The sequence below is a fragment of the Epinephelus fuscoguttatus genome, linkage group LG5 (genome assembly GCF_011397635.1).
Source record: "Epinephelus fuscoguttatus linkage group LG5, E.fuscoguttatus.final_Chr_v1".
NCBI lineage: Eukaryota > Metazoa > Chordata > Actinopteri > Perciformes > Serranidae > Epinephelus > Epinephelus fuscoguttatus.
Genome location: NC_064756.1, coordinates 16278902 through 16298056, shown reverse-complemented (window position 1 = coordinate 16298056; position 19155 = coordinate 16278902). Strand labels below are relative to the sequence as shown.

General features: G+C 40.0%; 1 protein-coding gene across 1 annotated transcript; it reads left to right on the top strand.

The window, feature by feature from the left end:
- Positions 1-972: 972 nt before the first annotated feature.
- cul3b (cullin 3b) lies at positions 973-18269 on the top strand. The gene is made up of 16 exons (XM_049577040.1): positions 973-1238; positions 3362-3559; positions 7681-7794; positions 9277-9437; positions 9853-9967; positions 10675-10903; positions 11353-11498; positions 12180-12356; positions 12816-12986; positions 13339-13446; positions 14002-14126; positions 14991-15087; positions 15627-15761; positions 15991-16177; positions 16548-16693; positions 17922-18269. Exons 1-16 carry the CDS (start codon positions 1176-1178, stop codon positions 18051-18053), a joined length of 2304 nt encoding a protein of 767 aa, XP_049432997.1. The 5' UTR covers positions 973-1175; the 3' UTR covers positions 18054-18269.
- Positions 18270-19155: the final 886 nt, after the last annotated feature.

The window sequence follows — 19155 nt, the reverse complement described above, 5'->3', positions numbered from 1 at the left end:
TAAAAATAGTCAATTGCAAGTGAAGGTCCCGCATCTAAAATTGTACTTACAGTAAGTTCATTTACAAATGTATCTGCAACAAGATGTACCTTAAGTTTCAAATGTAAAAGTACTCATTATGAACCCTTACAGTGTTATATTACGATAAAATAAGATATTATTTTTGCAATTTTACTTTACAATATGCACTTGTAGATAATGTACCACTGACAGGGGACTATTCTGCAGTATTTTTACTTTTGATAATATAAATACATCCCTCTGGCATTATTTCTTTACTTGAGTAAAAGTTTGAATGCTCTGACATTTACTCAAAATGGTGTGGGAGAAGAAGTAGCAATATAACTCAATAAAAATAGTCCATTGCATGTAAAAAATCCTGCATCAAAAATCTGATTTAAGTTAAATTACAAATGTATCTGCAACAACATGTATTTTAAGTCACACTCATTATGCACCTTGACAGTGTTAGGCTATATTACAGTAAAATAAGATATTGTTATTGTTGCATTAACATGTAAGCAGTAGCCTACTTAAATGTTGTAGTTGATGGAGGTGGAGGTGATTTTAACCAGTGTGCACAATAATACATCACATTTTATGAGCTGATAACACAATATTTCCCTATGAGAGATAGTTTGAAGTGTAACATCAACTCAAGTAAACTAAAAGTAAATTAGCCCACAATTGAAGTACAGCTAATGGAGTAATTATACTTAGTTACTTTCCATCACTGGTATTTTTTAGTTGCTATATATGGGATTACTGCTCTTCCTTGACTCTGCTTCTAGTGAAGAAGACTGACTGTGCAATATAGGGAACTACTGAATAAACCGTGTAATATAAATAGTCCTTGCTGTACTATATGTGTGACAAAGTAAATTATTGTAAAGTACAGTCATAACTAAAGTTGATAAATTGTTCCAAATCATTATTTTCTCGCGTGACTTGGAGTGCGTGAGCTCTGCGCAATGAGAACTGCAGGTAGTCCGCCATTGCTGTATGAAGAACTATCGGATTTGGCGTTTGGCTGTCAACAATAAACTTGCGGTGCCGGGACGCGGAGCTACGAGGTCGAGTGAAAGCTCGTCGGCTGCTCCATAAACCAGTAGTCACCCCCGTCCCTCCGTGGAGAATACTTTCATGTGAATACAGAGCCCACGGACGAGGCAACCATGTCCAATCTCAGCAAAAGCGGCACCAAGAAGGACACCAAAATGAGGATACGGGCCTTTCCTGTAAGTGCACACCGCAGTAGGTGCTCTGCCTGCCCGGCTGGCGGTGACGCGATCACCGTGGTCTGGGCTGCTAGCTACATGCTAGCATGCTAACAGGCTAACCAGCTGAGCAGCAGACTTAGTACCTATCCGTAAACAAAGTGCAGCCGTCAAATGTATCAGTCGCCCCCACTCTTTGACGGCCGGTTGGGTGCTTACTCTTTTATATTAGCAGCACAGTGGGAAGTTAAATTAATCACTTTCATTGTCTTTAACGTTTAACTGCTTCACAACTCCCCAAACGTTAGCTAGCAGCGACATAGCCGATGCTAACGTTAGCCCTGACTCTTGACACTTGTTGTTTTGACTGCTTTTGGCTTTCTTATCAAATGCATGACATGTTTGTGTCTGAGCTTTAAATTTGACTAGCATCTCTGTACTATAATGCAACCTATATTTCCACATGTATGCAAAAACAAGCAGCAACGTTGCTAAGGCTGCAGATGGATGCTAAAAAAGCCCAAATCAGTCAACCCAACGTTAGCTTTGGGTTTGTATTAATAGCAATATCATTGGTAGATATTTGTGTCGTTTCTGTCTTTATTTCAGTGTTAAAATCATGCTTTAGTGTTCCTCCCCTCGTCCACCTGGCACTCCCTTTGTCTGCAAGTCACTGATAGACCTCATTTATGAACTGACCTCATTCTGCTTAAACTGAAATTGAGTCTGTCTGTGACTGGCTGAGTGAGACTGTACATTAACCAGATACTTGTTTTGTCACTCCTCTATGAGTAATTGAGTAATTACAAGTTGTGTGCAAGTGGCCACACATAGCTAACTTGTGATAATACAGAGAGGACCTTCACACATGTGAGCCCAGTCCTGACAGACTTGCTGGCAGAGCAACATCTTGACATGCATGTGTTTGGGCTTGTCTGCTGCGAGGGAGCACACACTGTTCCTCCTCCTTAGCTGCAGCACACATGTGTAGTCTTCTCCTTTGGCTAACATGCCTTTGGCTATTGAGATGTCCACGGGAGCATCTTAGTCCAAGCTGGTGCACCACAGCTTTGTGCTGTGCAGAACTACATGTTTTCAACCATTGTCAATAGTGGCTGAGAAATAAAAATCCTGCTCCTGCATTTTAAATCCCATTTGAACTCACAGTAGATTTCAGAGCACATAAGTAATGACTGTACAGCCACATGCAACATTTAGAAATGTTTCCTGTTAACAGATACAGCTATGCAGAACTGCAGTCCAGCAATATCACAAATATTTACATACCTAATTGTTCCTTAAAGTTTGACATTAACTGACTGACCTACATAATTAAAAGCCCTTACTCAAAGTGTATAGAGATCTCAGAGAGCTGATGTTGCTCCAGTAAAGTTTTCTTTGGTTTAAGCCTTTCTGGGGTACACTGCCTAACCACTATCCCAGCAATTTGCTGGCTTAATTGGGCTTTCAGCCAGATTTGCAAAAGGTAAACTGAAAGAGGAAGAGTGAAAAGGAAACAGTGATTCATTCAAAGTAATCAAAATGAACCAACATTACCTTAGATGCAAACATACCAGCCATATCACATATCTCAGTATTTCTAAAGAAACTAAAAGTTGCGCCTTGGTCCTCAACACACTGTTGGTACCAAGAAGTTGAGTCTTTTCTTGCTGTGTGAGTTTGTGTTAAATACAACTCCTGTTCACGGAGTCAAAACGTGCTGGCATGGCAACGGCAGTCCTTGGAGCTTTTTATGTAACTGTCATCTTAGTACATTTCTGATGTAAGGCAGCTTTTTGGCCTAATTGATTCTTCCAAGTAAATATGTTTTTCAGGTTTAATAAAACTCCTCTCTTGTTTTCTATAATCAGCAGATAATGAATAATTAATTGTGAATTGATTATTATAAAATATTATAGACCTTTACCAAGCTTATGGTTATCGCCAGGGACCAATACGGTAGACGATTTATTCCGCACTCCAACTCCTGGCCCACATTTCCAATGCAGAATTTGAATCTGAGGACAAAACTACACAGAGGTGAAAGTTTTTAGGAACAGCATCAATCTTGGTACTAAGTTTTGGTACAAATAATCACAGGTGTTGTTCATCTTATTCAACCCATTACTGGCTGCCTTTTGCAGATGACGATGGATGAGAAGTACGTCAACAATATCTGGGACCTTCTGAAGAATGCCATCCAGGAGATTCAGAGGAAGAACAACAGCGGCCTGAGCTTCGAGGAACTGTACAGGAATGCCTACACAATGGTGCTCCACAAACACGGAGAGAAGCTCTACACAGGCCTACGGGAGGTCGTCACAGAACACCTCATCAACAAAGTAAGGCTAACACAGATCGCGAGCATTTGCAAAACGTTAGGCGTGATTTTATTTTAAATTTTGGGAATGCACAGGCAAGGTAATTAGCCCTGTTGAAAACACATCCATAAATCCCTAAAATCTCATAAATCAGTGTATCATCAGCAAGCAAATATGCTTCTTTCCTCTATCAAAGGAAATTATAACACATAGAGTGGTGCCCCCTTTTAGGAATGGTTAATTTGCCAGACACTTAATGTCAAGTGATGCCATGTGGCTCACAGATTGAATTATAACATGCTTTATGCCCCAATTTTTTCATTGTGTTTATCATGTATTTGACTGCTACTTAACTTCAGTGCATAATAGATAATTATCAGTACATATTTGTCTTTAATATGAGATACTCCTGTGAAAATGTATGATTGGATCTCAATCTAGAAATGCTGGAATTATGGTTGATCTACAGTGACAGTTTGAGATACAAAGAAAATTGACATGCATAGTTTCTACAATAATTAATTGAATCGTGGAGCTGAATTTAAGATGGACAGCCTCTGCTCTGTAGCCTACTTGGTGCTTAACAGAATCTGTCATAGCCTTCATATTAAGATTCATATTACCGTGTAGGCTGTGTGTCATCTTTCAAAACAAAGGTATAACCAGAAACCATGAGCTGTTTCCATTCATGAGCAGCCTTGTGAGGGTGAGTGAGTATTAAATGAAGTTAGAAAGCCAGGGAATACAATTTCAGATGTTTTTTTGTTGTCTTGTGTAATGGGAGATTTGTACACTCTTTAAGGATCACTCTTTTTGACAGATTCCCCATTTCTGTGAGTGGCTCCAAAGTGCCCATGTTTGTGGATAGGGTCCTTGAGTTGTAATCTTGTTCTGGGTTTTCAGCTGCATGAGGCTGGTTATCTTTCTACAAGCCTTTCATTAAACAGGCTTTGCCTTGTTTGTTGCAAGTGCAGCAGTATGTCTTTGAATGACACCGTGACAGAGCACAGATTCTTCAAACTGGACATTTAGTTGATTTGTTTGCCTGGAGAAATCCATTGTAAGTGAAATGGTAGACCTGTCAAATGTCAGTGAATTGGATTATTTTGAGCAGAATGTAAAAAAAATGCAACAGCGGTCCAGTGCTGATCCTGTAACTGTGAGATTAGGGTTAGGGTTAGGGTTACCCTAACCCTTCAAATTCCTGCTGATAACTTCGAGAACCCATCAGTGAATGTTTTTCCCAAGCTGTCACTTGCTTTTTGTTGCATATAATTAGTAACAAATTAAGCTTGGCTGTGATTTCTGTAGTGAATGCTTCTGTGCTGCTTACAGTGCTCAGACACCCAAGAAGCAATATTTCAGTAGCCTGCTGTTGAACAGCAGCCAGATGGTTTTACAGCTTAATTAAATGTACATTCTCAACTTGGCAGGTTTAGTAAATTAGCAGTCAGGGAATATCAACAAGTGCCAGTTCAAAGACAAGAGAACCAACACCTGTGTATGTTTTTATGATCTTATAATGATCCAAATATCACTTTCAAAGAAATACAGTATTAATGGTTCTTGTGCAGCCTGAAAATCTACAAACTTATCTCCTCTACGTCAGCCGGACTTAAGCATTAAAAACAACTCAAAGATTATGATTTTCTCTCACATCTCAACTGTTAAATCTGAAAGATATATTTTACAATATATGTTCATTATTATTGCTATGCGACAGTCACTCTGCTTCCCAGTTTGGTTAAATAAATTATCTAAGGCCCAATTTTTGCTGGTATTCTGATTATTGGCAGAAGGATTTGGAGATGAGAAATTTCTTTTAACAATGACACTGTTTGAGTTTACACTCTCAGCTCAATTTGCTGCCGGGCACTGACGAGGCGGCTAGAACAGCAGGTGAATTTTGAAGCCAACATAAAAGAAGCGACAGATGAAATTTCTCTAATTTAATCTTGGCTGAAGAAAAGCTTAAAATCCTGCCTGCATTCATGCATGTCCGTTCATCCACAACCAGACCTTTCACTGAAAATATTACAGCTGCAGTTGGTGACTTTTATGAGAAGAAGTTTTTTGTCATATGGGCTGAAACTGTCACTGTGTTCTGAAAGAAGTACACGAGACAGATAGTCTGTGGAAAAAAAAAACATGCCCCTTCTTCTCCTCCTAGAATCTACTGCAGCTCACCAAAACAATCAATCAGAGCCGAAAAATCTCTAACGCAGCTGTCAATCATGTCAGTCATGTCAATCATGGCTCATGAACTGTGTTCAAACTGTCAATCTAGGCAGTGCTGATCAAACATGAATCAAGATTCTGTAACTGCATTGCCTATTTCTCACATAAAATGTTTTCAGAAACATATTTTAGTGTACTGTTAGGCTGTGAATAAGAGTTTGCTCTGGTAGGTGGGCATTGTTTTGGCTTGACCGTTACGAACATGTTGGTCAGGTCACAAACTTTCTCATTCACAGTTAAATAGTTCACCAAAATAGTTTCTGAAAACATTTGAGGTGAGACAAAGGCAATGCAGAAATAGAATCTTGGTTTGTACTTGATGAGTGCTGCCTAGTTTCACAGATTGACTGCAGTTCACAAGAGATTGACATGATTGACAGCTTGGCTCTGATAGGTTGTTTTCATTCATGTGCGGCAATGCCGTTAAAAGTGCTACAAGGCAATAGAGTAGGTGGTACAATATGATTTTTGTCAGAGATTATCTGTCGCAACTCATCCACTACAGGCATCAGCATCATGTGCAGTGAGTAGGACAGCAGTGCTGGAGTTGGCACCAAAACGACCCATAATGATCATCAATTATAATCATATGTTCTGCATTTACTCTCCCAGTTAGAAAACCAACAAAGCAATTGTGCTGAGGGCACAAACATGTTTTATTTATCAGAGATACCAACTACGGCTTTAGTGTTTTTTTTCTCTACGAAACCTCTGGCCTTCAGGGTTAACTCAGCTTCCTCTGTTTCCCCTGTTACTCCAAAAGACGTGGCAACCGCCTCACATAAAGTCTTCTTACTCGATAGTATCTAATATCTAGAAGCTAATGTATGAAATCACACTCATGTTTCAACTTAAGTTATTAACAGTGGTCCAATATAGTTTCATAATTAATAGCAGAATCTGAATTTTCAAATAGGTTTTCAAATCCAAGGGATTTGCCTTGGTATTGTAGTGCATAACCATAAACATAGTTAGAGAAAATAAAGAAGATTAGCCAGAAAACAGTGAGAAAATATATAAAAATTAACTATCAAAATATATATAAACTATATGTGTGTGTGGTAGACCTGTATAGTTTGTGGGGGAATGTGAAACATATTAACAAAGAATGAGCAAAAGTTCCAGTCTGAAAAACATGTGCAATACAGAGATAATATTCCAAACGATGCGTGTTGCGTCAGCGTAATGCATTGAGACAGCTGCAGAGACTGCGTGTTACTGTAAAGTTTATATATTACAATCATTAAACACAAGGTAAATATATGTCAGCTGCTGTAATTTAGGTATTGTTTGATATAATGTACCTGCAACATTAGACACTGTCAGAACAGGTGAACATAAGAGCAGCTTCATTTTATCAGCACCAACCAAAAATAGCAACCTCATCATTACCTTTGTAAGTAAGCCATGAGTGTGCACAATGAGTCTTTGATTTAAAGGCATATTCAGAGTCATGGCTTTGCTTCCATCTTGCAGCTTGACATTTGATCTGGTTGTTAATAAGAAGATTGAGTCTGTGAGGGTTGATCTTGTGTATTGGAAAGTGCAGAGGCGATAATTCATCATCTCTGTCCAGAAGAAGAAAGAAGGGGAGGTCGGTGTGCCCTTAAGAACCTTTCTCTACAGAGACGTTTACAATGCTGAGTCACACTGCAGTGTGACTATTATCAAGCTGTTGTATGCCTGACTAGTAGAGAAAGGTACTAAAGAGACAGCAAAGTGGGGTCACATTGAAAGACTGCATGAACAAGAAATCACAAAGAAAGTGTCAGTTTGATGCAGGAGCAGTTTTTTCTCTTCAGCAAGGCGTTAGAAAGTTTTTAGACCTTCGTCAGGCACTGTGATGTCACTAAAACTTGGTATAATATGCCCATCTCATGCATGTGTGTTTGTTTCCCTCAAAGGTACGAGAAGATGTCCTAAACTCTTTAAACAATAACTTCCTTCAAACCCTAAATCAAGCCTGGAATGACCATCAAACAGCCATGGTGATGATCAGAGACATTCTGATGTATATGGTGAGTAGCTGATGTGTCTGGGGATTCTCAACGAACACATTTACACAGCTTTATAACAGCACACATCAGTGAGGAGACCACAACATCATTATAAAAGTTAATACGGGTCATTATTTAGAAAAACTTCAGGTACTTTTTATTCATATGTGCTCTGACCACAGAAAGACTGCCCTCTGTCACAGCGGTGTAGCTTCATGTACACATGTAGATTCAAAGCGGTAAGGAAAGTTTACTGGCTGAGCTACAACAATAAAAAACAGCACATTCATGTAATGCTATTTGCCTTCATTCTCTAATGTATTTAAAGTACCCATAAAACAGTTAGAGGGTGTTTAGGTTCTGTAATGTGACCAATGAAATGGAAAATTTTAGCGGTGTACAGTTACAAAAGGGATTTAAATCAAATCCTTCATATTTGATTGGACTGCCAAAAAGTGGGAGTACTGTTTGCCTCACACTCACTTCCCTCGCCGTTAGATCAAGAGGAGGACGAGGGAGGGTTGAATGAATTAGACCTCAGCCGCATTGTTTTGGAAATAAAAACAAAGGTTTTGCCCACAGATATCCAAACACACATCTCTCTCCCTATCTCATATTGCTCCGTTAGCTAGCTACATCCCACAAACTTTAAAGTGCAGGGTTTTTTTGGTTTGTTTTTTTTTTTTTTTTTGGTGTGGGTAGGTAGTCACATTTGATGGGATGAACTTTTGAAAATGCCTGTGAGTGTAGGATAGGTCATCAAACATATGAAACTTTTACCTGCTTTTAGAGAAAGGGAAAGACAGAAACTGTGATGTGATGTTGATGTTTTTCTAGTATATTTGGCATATAACGAGATAAATGATCAATTAACACAGGAACACAGAGTTAAAACTGGTAAAATGTATTTTTCATTTCATGGGTGTTGCTTATTACTCTTAACTTCTGTTATTACCACAGTAAAATAAGACTTTTGTGATTGTATTGGCAACTGTAACACTGGTATAATTACATCTGCTTTGGCATCAGTGTTTGGGACATAAACTTGCTTTCAGAGAATGGGTCTTGGCAGGATTAAATTTTGTGTAGAGGGATTGTTGTCAGTGCAAGAAATCGTGTGGAAATACACCGTGGTGGTATTTGCATATATATCAACAGAGAAGCGTATTTAAGTATATTTAAAAATGAACCAGAAACTCTTTAATGTGTCGTTCTTGCTGAGTCATTACTGAAGAATGAAAAACACCAGGTCTGCTTTACATGATAGCAATATCTTAGTTGTGGTGTTGTTGTGTCAGTACATAAGTGAGATATATGAAAGCTGTAGGCAGGGTCTGGAAGTCAAAATGAAATGAAATTAACCATGGTACCACATTAAGTATCACAACACTTGAGCTGAAACCCACTTTATAGGTCAACACAGAAAGACATTTCACCATATAAAAGATTATATCCAGTGTTGTCCAAGATACTAATTCTCCTTTTTCTGTGTTTATCCCACAGGATCGAGTGTACGTACAGCAGAACAACGTAGAGAACGTCTACAACCTGGGTCTTATCATCTTTAGGGATCAAGTGGTTCGTTACGGCTGCATCAGAGACCACCTTCGACAGACCCTGCTGGACATGATCGCACGCGAGAGGAAAGGGGAGGTGGTGGACAGGTAGCCAAAGACTCACAGACAGCATTGATTGCATGACAGTTTAATTAGTCGCCAGCTAATGTTGAGAAGTTAATATTAATTTAAGTTGCACATAAATTGGGGTGAAAATGGAATCAACATCCTTCATATTTAGTCAGATAATAAAGGAAAATGTTAAATAATCACAGGGTGCGTGCTTTTGCTTCAAAGTACATCTGCTACAATTAAACTTCCTGGGATGTTCACTGAGGCAGCCTCTGGCATTATAATATGTGCTTTTGATGTGCAAATAAATAATAAAAGTTTGATGGCAGCCATAGTGAGTGGGAAAGGAACATCCAGATATATTTTTGTTGTTGTCTTTTTAGATATCGCATTTATTTTCTTTTTAATTACTGATTGTGCCTTCTGCATATGTCCTTCTTCTCTCCACCAGGGGGGCCATTAGAAACGCCTGCCAAATGTTAATGATCCTCGGCCTTGAAGGGAGATCAGTTTATGAAGAAGACTTTGAAGCGCCATTCTTAGAAATGTCTGCAGAATTTTTCCAGGTTTGTGAGAGAACATCATTTCTCTGACTCTTCACTGTATAATCTTCTACTTGGATCCTTATTATCTTGGCTACTTGCCTGGGTCCAGACCTTTGAGTCCGCCCACTCTACCGAGTTGACTGAGTCATCTGGCATCCTGACATTAAACAGAGATGTTCGGTTAAAATTAAAAATGATCCAGTGAGCGCTGCAGGAGGACTGACACCTGTTGTCAAGCTGTTGTCAATTGATGCACCAATACCAATGAGGAGTAATAACAACAATGACGACCGCTATAGACAAGATGGCTGCTATTATCGAGGCTGTTATAAATCAGAATGCCTTCTCATTATTGCCCGACATATTAGTTTGTTTTACTTCATTCTGCCCACTCTTAAAAACCCAAGCAAAACAGGTATGTTGGCATGGCTACGATCAGTGTGGACTTAACATCCACCACAGAAATCAGTTAGAGTGGACGCAATGCCAGACTAAAGAAGGCAGTGAGCGCTGTCTGATATCGGGCAGCTTGGCTACACCTTCCCTTTTTGGGTTCCATATCAATAAAATTAAGTCTAAGTACAGATGATTCTTAAAACATCTGTAAAACACGTACATACCGTTGGCCAGATAACTAAAACTATATAAGAAAATGCAAAAAAAATGGACAGGAGTTTGAGAAAGATATTGTCTTTTACAGCTTGTAAGTGTTTGTTGTTTTCACTCAGATGGAGAGCCAAAAGTTCCTCGCAGAAAACAGTGCCAGTGTGTACATAAAGAAGGTGGAAGCCAGAATCAATGAGGAGATTGAGCGGGTGATGCACTGCCTGGATAAATCTACGGAAGAGCCTATTGTCAAGGTGGTGGAACGAGAGCTCATCTCCAAACACATGAAGACGATCGTAGAGATGGAGAACTCTGGCCTGGTGCACATGCTCAAAAACGGCAAGACAGATGGTAAGAGTGCTGCAGTCCTGTGCTGCTTGTGCTTCATGTCCTAAGCATTTGTTGCTGATCATTTATTTAAGTTAAACTTAGTTAGTTAGTTAAATTTCATGCTTCACTCCAAGATAAATGAGAACCCAAAATCCCCAGTTCTCTTTAATAAACTGTTTAACTGTCACTCGCAAGAGATTTATGTTTTCCTGGATTGGTAACGCAGTCACAGTGTTTCTCTTGCTGACGTCACACACGATAAGATACAAGGAATGTAATTTTGATGATTAGATTTAGATGAAGATGTCTGTAGCCTCAGTGATGCCATCAGAAAATATTTTTACATCAGTACTCTCAGAGGTGTTTCAGTTCACTCTGCACCAATAAGCCTCTTTCTGAGCAGATCTCATTGGTCGGAGTAGATATCTAATATGTGTGCTTGTGTGTGTAATCGTGCATATCCATCACAGATTTGGCGTGCATGTACAAGCTGTTCAGCCGGGTTCCCAACGGCCTGAAGACCATGTGTGAGTGTATGAGCTCATACCTGCGGGAGCAAGGAAAGGCCCTCGTGTCGGAGGAGGGAGAGGGGAAGAACCCTGTAGACTACATCCAGGTAAGACGAAGGGGCATCAGGACACATTAGAGTGCAGGGATGTTACTGCTCAGTCATGTGAATTGGCGGGATCATGTTGTAAAATTTTCAATTAATTTGCTTCTGCAGGAGTAGGAGGATGTTCTGATAGTACACACGCTCTGCTGAAGCATACTATAACCTTTCAGCCGCACGTATTTTAGGTGAATGAAAGAAATCTAACCTTGTTAGAGTTCATGGAGTAATTTCCACTGGCTCTGCACGCTTTAGCACACCATTGCGTGCCGAGCCTTGACCGTAAAGTACTTCCATAGCCTCCCGGCAGAGGATAACTGCTCTGACCCCCTGCGTTTGTGGCCACAAGCCATGATGGTCTCTGCCCTCAACCACACTGTGTCACTGCACTGTGCTGAATAACATGTGAGGTCATTCAGGCCACTAGAGAGCAGGCACTCGTTTAAAAGTTACGTTCATCTCCCAGTGCTTTTAAAGCTCCTGTGTGAAACAGTCTTGTGGTTTGCAGTTCCACTCCGACATTCCTGCTCTTACTCTTGTCAAACCGACAGCCGCCTGACTCTTTGTTGATGAGACCAGCTTTCCTCCGCTGTAGCTACTGTCGGAGCTGTAATTGCAGCGTCAAGCTACTGCTAATGTAAGCCGCTGCTGTGTTATCCCTAATCACCCCTGTCTTCCTTCCTGCAGGGTTTGCTGGACCTGAAGTCACGTTTCGACCGTTTCCTCCAGGAGTCCTTTAATAATGACCGGCTCTTCAAACAAACGATCGCGGGCGACTTTGAGTACTTCCTTAACCTCAACTCCCGCTCGCCTGAGTACCTCTCACTCTTCATTGATGACAAACTGAAGAAAGGAGTAAAAGGGGTGAGCCCTCTTAAGGATACATACTCTTATTTTAGGACATGCCGCAGATGTTACTGTCCTGCTTATAGACTGTTTCAAACATTAACAGTCTAGATAGGCTCTTTTGTATTTCCTGTTGGAATGTGTCGCAGTGTATGTGAGTGACAGCCGCTGACAAGAAGTAATCATGGACCCATGCAGTTGCCTAGCAATGCAGTTCCAGTGAAAGTGTCTATTCTGGATTTGATAATACGCCGCAACATAAAACCACTTAGATTTCATGCCAAATCTCATATCACCCAAACAAGCAATGCTATTATTGTTTGTATTATTTATCATATACAAGTAGGGAATATCCTAATCAGTTGTAATGTGTAACGTGTTGGAGTTGCTGTGTATCAGAGGCAATTGGGAGTCCAGAGGCTTTATCAGATTGGCTCTGTTTATGACCTGCATCATGTTTTTTTTTTTTTTGTCCAGTTGACAGAGCAGGAAGTGGAGTCTATACTAGACAAGGCCATGGTGCTGTTCCGCTTCATGCAGGAGAAGGACGTGTTTGAGAGGTACTATAAGCAGCACCTGGCACGCAGGCTGCTCACCAACAAGAGTGTCTCTGACGACTCTGAGAAGAATATGATCTCCAAGCTCAAGGTGAGCAGGAGTGTGACTAACCAGGCTATTTTCTTTGAAGCGCAATAATGAGATTTCAGTTGAGATTTTGGTTGAATGAAAAATCTTGAGAATTGGTCATCTACCTCCAATGATTGTTTGTTGTTGTTCCTGTGCTTTATAGCTGCCTGTCCAATCCAAAATATGCTCTCAACATTTTTCACATCACTATGAAATTTTCAGTGTAATTAGTAGAGTCAACTTGTGTGATCTTGTTAACAGGGTTAAGGACATGCTGTATCAAATTCACAAAGAATTGTTGACCACCATATGACTGCTGATTCAGCTTGAATAGCTTTTGATTAACTAAATGTGATCCTTCCTTGTTGCTCAGACTGAGTGTGGCTGTCAGTTCACTTCTAAACTGGAGGGCATGTTCCGTGATATGAGCATCTCCAACACCACCATGGATGAGTTTAGACAACATCTACAGACAACTGGGGTGAGGAGACGCTGCACGCCACAACTCATTCTGTCAAAAATAATGAGCCCATTTGCGATCTGTAATCAGTACATGGCTGCTTGACTGACTGAGCATTGCTGCGTTGCTCGGTTACATAAAAACAATTATGCACCTAACTATCCATATCCTGGGAATACATGGTGCTAATTTCTGACTTGTGCGGTGCTGTCACATGGTTTTTAGTCACCAGAGACTCTGACACTATATCTGATTTGCCATTGTGGTTTGCTGAAGCATGTTAGAAATTAAATTAGTTAAGTGTGGAGTATGAATATTAATTATTTGTGTGTGTTTTGCTTAGTCATAGCTTAAAAAATCCTGTTTTTTCTCATTTATCTAAATTATTGTCTCCTTAATAGGTAATCAGTGATTTGTTTCAGATATAAAGCACATGTCGTTACTTTTTTTAAACTCAGTTTCTAACCTTAATTGCACCAGAAAAAATGGGCGTACTATAGTAGTGAGCTACAGGGTGTCATTGCATCAGTGTAGACTCAAACCTGATTGTGTGTCTTGTATTTTTTCTAACTTCAGGTGTCTCTTGGAGGGGTTGATCTCACTGTGAGAGTCCTGACCACGGGATACTGGCCAACACAATCAGCAACACCCAAGTGCAACATCCCCCCTTCACCGCGACATGCATTTGAAGTCTTTAGAAGGTCAGTCAGTGTCACACTTGAGCCACGTTTCCACCAAACTCTTTTGGTATAGTACCCTTAAAACCAGAACATAACCTGTACCTACATGTATCTAAACCCTGGATTTGTATCTGCAATCTGCGTTCTCACAGCAGACTACTTGTAAACATAGGCAGAGTTGTTAATGTATAGAAACAGCCGCACCTCACTGATCATTCATGGATTGCGCACCGATCTTTTCAGAACAGAAAAGAGCAGGAGTGTTTACAGTCTCTGTCACTGTGGGGTATTTAAAAACAGCAGATGTGTGCATTGAGTTGTTTCAGAGCAAGAGTGACAGTTCCCTCTCGACAAATCAACAGACCGCAGTGTTTCTAGCTCCATCTTTTACTATCAGATCAGTGTGTGAGGTACCTCAGCAGAGGAGCAATGAAAAAACAAGATGGTATGGAGTTGTTTTATTGGTACCATCCACAGCTTTTGACACTGGAAAAATAACTGTTGTAATGTGTAACGAACTGAAGTGGACTGCTTGGTGGAAATGAGGCTTAGGAGTTTATTTCTTATGTGTGAATGGTTTCATAACAGCACTCTGTTCTCAGTCGAGGGGTTTCTGAAATGTGTGATGCAAAATTAACAGTCCTGAAAAGCCACATTATGTTTTGTTACAACCAGAGTAACAATCTTCTTAAGTTCCTGACCTGTTCTTGATGATATAAGCTTGTGTCTATCCCTAGAAATAGAACTATCATAAGTTGATGCCATGCTGTATTTCCATGCTCTTCAGGGGCCTGCTGCATTGAGTGCCATCACTTAAGCTGAATTAATTGTGGTACATTGACTCTTCTTAAATGTTTGCCCAGAGTGACTCTCCTCTGCTTGTAGGTTTTATCTTGGTAAGCACAGCGGCAGACAACTCACACTGCAGCACCATATGGGCTCTGCAGATCTAAACGCCACCTTCTACGGTCCAATCAAAAAGGTACGTGCCGCCTTATTTCTAAAAAGCTGCATGCAGTGATTATGTCAAAGAACACAGTACAAATATCTTTTGATAGGACAGTTATGTGTTGCTTAACAAACAAACACAAACATTCTAATTTATAGTGTCATGTAAATTTACAGTGGAACAAAATAAGTTTTGTTGAAAAGTTTAGAGGTCTGAAAGTTTCCCTAAGAGGTGTTTTTAATTTTCAAAGTTTACTTTTAAATGTAATGTGTCTAAAAACACCTTGTAACATCAAAGTGAATACAAAGAGTAATGGACGCAACTAAATGTGATTAATATTTGTAAAAACAACTCAGTAATTTTACAGAGAATGCAAAACTGTCAAGGTATTAGCTCTGATAGACTGTCATGTCATTTTTTAAGTAGTTGGGATGCTTTTCTATTGTGAAGATGATTTAAGTTATTTGAGTAACAAGGGAATCTACATCTTTAGGACTAGACATGATTGCTTGTGGGAGGCGATTCTGAATCATGTTCTTAGAATCTAATCTTTCGTCCCAACATGTCAAAAGGAGGATGGGTCAGAGGTCGGAGTGGGAGGAGCTCAGGTTACTGGCTCCAACACCAGGAAGCACATCCTGCAGGTGTCCACTTTCCAGATGACCATCCTCATGCTTTTCAACAACAGAGACAAGTCCATCTTTGAGGTACACAGTTTAATACCTTACAGCCCTATGCAGTGTCACAGTATGTTACAGTTCCTGTGGTTTGACAAAAACAGCTTGCCGTGCCAAGAAAGACAAACAGCCAGTTAACTGATAGTGAACAGTTTCAGCAGGAACAGGTACTTCTAATTCAAATTTCAGATTCCTGCTCTTCTCACTGTTACGTCTCGCTTATTATTTTATCATGAAACTTGATCTTTGTAACCTGCAGGAGATCCAGCAGGAGACAGACATCCCAGAGAGGGAGCTGGTGCGGGCGCTGCAGTCTCTGGCCTGTGGGAAGCCCACTCAGAGAGTTCTCACCAAGGAGCCCAAGTCAAAGGAGATCGAGAATGGCCATGTGTTTACAGTCAATGACCAGTTTACCTCTAAACTTCACCGTGTCAAGATCCAGACAGGTACAAAAAATCATGTTTCTTAAGGGGTACAGTAACATAATGCCTGATTTTGAATTTTTGACAGATTGTTACACATTTTATTTGTTGAACGTGGTCTTGTTCTTTTTGAAGATATAGAACAGTTCATAAAATTGCAGCACTGAACTGTAATGCAGCTTACAAAGCATTAATGTCATGTCATATTCTAATCTCATGGTATTCAGCAATCATTTAAATGCATAAGCCCCATGTACCACAGTAAAATAAATTGAACCTTTCACCTTGTCACAGTCAAATTACTAAATGCACATATTCAGGAAAAGGACATGTATAACTTCAGTCTCACTGCTTGTCCTTTACATTTTTGTGTCCTTTGTTGTGCACCACCTAGTGGCTGCTAAACAAGGGGAATCAGACCCAGAGAGGAAGGAGACACGGCAGAAAGTGGACGACGACAGGAAACATGAGATCGAAGCTGCCATCGTTCGTATCATGAAGTCTAGAAAGAAGATGCAGCACAATGTTCTAGTAGCAGAGGTCAGTAGGCTGAAATGTTTTCCTTTTTCTCCTACATAAGCATATTCTTCCTATGCACATCTTCTTCCTTTCAGTGAGCTCCCTGGTGATTAACTTTGAGTTGATATTTACAAGAAGTGGTGGTGACTGACTGGAGTTGAAACACCCCACACAGTCAATACAAGGAAGTCTTGCTAAGATAGCTTCTTTACATATGATGTCATGCATCAATGCACTGTCCAGATGGAGGGCAGGCAACTGGAGGCAAAGAATACCAGCACTGCACAAATGCCTAGAAAGTGAGCTGATTGCAGCCGTTGAAATCGATCAAATAGGTAAAAAGTAAGGGCCACTGTAGGTCCCAAAAATAGTAGGACATAAAGGGGAGGAGTTTAAAAAAAACTCACAGAAAAACATCGGCAGATGTGGATCAAAAATCTCCATCTTAAGTCTGAAGGAGCTAGTCAACTAATGCCAGATGTTAAAGTCAAAGCCACGAGTTGGATGCAGTTAACGTCACAGTGTGCTTCAACAACCTCTCCGTGTTTTTAGCCACGACACATATTTCTAATGGCGTTTCACCAGACCTCTGGGAGCAGTTGGACCTAAGTAGTAGCTAAAGTTAGCTAACATAAGCTAGTAATGTTGGCCTGACAACGGTGCATCCATGTACAGAGTGGAAATATAAAAGACAGTTATGTTGAATCACATTTAGTCACCCATCGTCAACCCAACCGCACACAGAATAATTACTGTCCACTAGACTCTTGTATGCTGTCACTGGCATCCTTTAGTAACGTGAAGAGGTCTGGAGGTTGAGGTAACTTGTTACGACAACTGTTCCCACATCAGGAAAATAAGGCTAATTGTGTGAAATAAATCACTTTGTACGGATCACATCCAACCTGAGTTTCAATGTTCTGACAATACCTGCAGCCTACAAGTTCATCCAACCCTTATGTATGTAGTCACGTTCCTCTATTTACAATTCATGCAGTGTGTGGATTTATCACTTCCTGCCCTCCATCTGAATATTGAGCATTCTAGTCACATAATTTCAAACAAGCTATTAAATAAAAATCCTTTACATGTTACCTTTCTTTTGATGGCAGCCTGTCCACTATATTGTAGGAGAGCAGAAAATGAAAGCAAAAGATGTCAAACAAAGTGATGATCATTGTGAGAGCAGTGATGACGATGATGGGATGAAAAGTACTGATTTCTCGTATTGTTTTTCGTGTCTCCGCAGGTCACACAGCAGTTGCGAGCACGATTCCTCCCTAGTCCTGTAGTCATCAAGAAGCGCATTGAAGGACTCATTGAGAGGGAATATTTGGCACGAACACCAGAGGACCGCAAAGTGTACACTTATGTAGCATAAAACACGTGAATCCAACGAAAGCTAACATCGAGTTGAGAGAAACTGAGAGCCTTGGGTTTTTTTTGTGGACTGCTTTGCATATGAATGAACTCGGAAGTGCTTTCATCATTGATTCTGGGAAACACTGGGAAGCTTAACTTTTCTTCCATAGAAATGTGTAAAAAAGAAAAAAAAACGTGCAAAAGATGGGGAAGTTTTCTAGCAATATTAGATTTCTTCTGCCGAGAGAGATGAAAGGAGGGGGATCTAGTTTTGTATAAAATCATGTTTCTTGTGGCCTTTGGAGAGAATTGGGCGAGCCTGTTTGCCAATTTACTGCGTGCTGTTGAGAACGAGCGTAAACATGTTACAGCAAACGTGCGGCTACACGGAGACCAAGAAAACATTTGAATTCACTCCCCTCTTTTAAATGTTGATGTCAATGTGTTATGTTTGTTTTTTGTGGCACATTGATGGCTGTACAGGTTGACAAGACACTCTTGGCCTTTTCCTTCCAGAAGATTTTAAATTTAAAGCGAAGGACAAAGTGTTAACTGGTACAGACCTGGTTTACAACAGCAGCAAAAGACATTTTGAGTACTGAAGAAAACATGAAGAGTGCTTAATTTATGTTGCAACTATGTCTGTTTTTTGAGGTTGTTTTAATGTCTGATATGAATTAAGTGCACCTCACATAGCTGAAATATTTAATGCCATTTTCAATATTTTGGCCAGGTCTGTACTAGTGGTTAGAGAGATCAAGAGCTGTAGCTTCACAGCATGCTTTTATCTAATGGATCAATCAGGGGAGTAAGACGCATAAAAGCTCCATAAATGGTGTTTGGTCTCTCATGACATTTTTTTTACTTCAGGCCTGCTGTATGATCGGCCAAAAAAAAAAAAAAAAAAAAGATTTATCTCCTCTCTGAAACGGAAGGTTCCTTGTGGTGCAGCTTACAAAGATGATTTTTTTTTTCCATTCTCGACTGCATTTTCAAATGGGTGGAACCAGTCTAGCACCATGTTCTAATGTGTACAAATTGTAAAATAATTATTGTACTCACTGCAAAGGTGGATTGTACAGGGCCTTGTTTTCATCATATTAAATGTAGAATAAAAAATT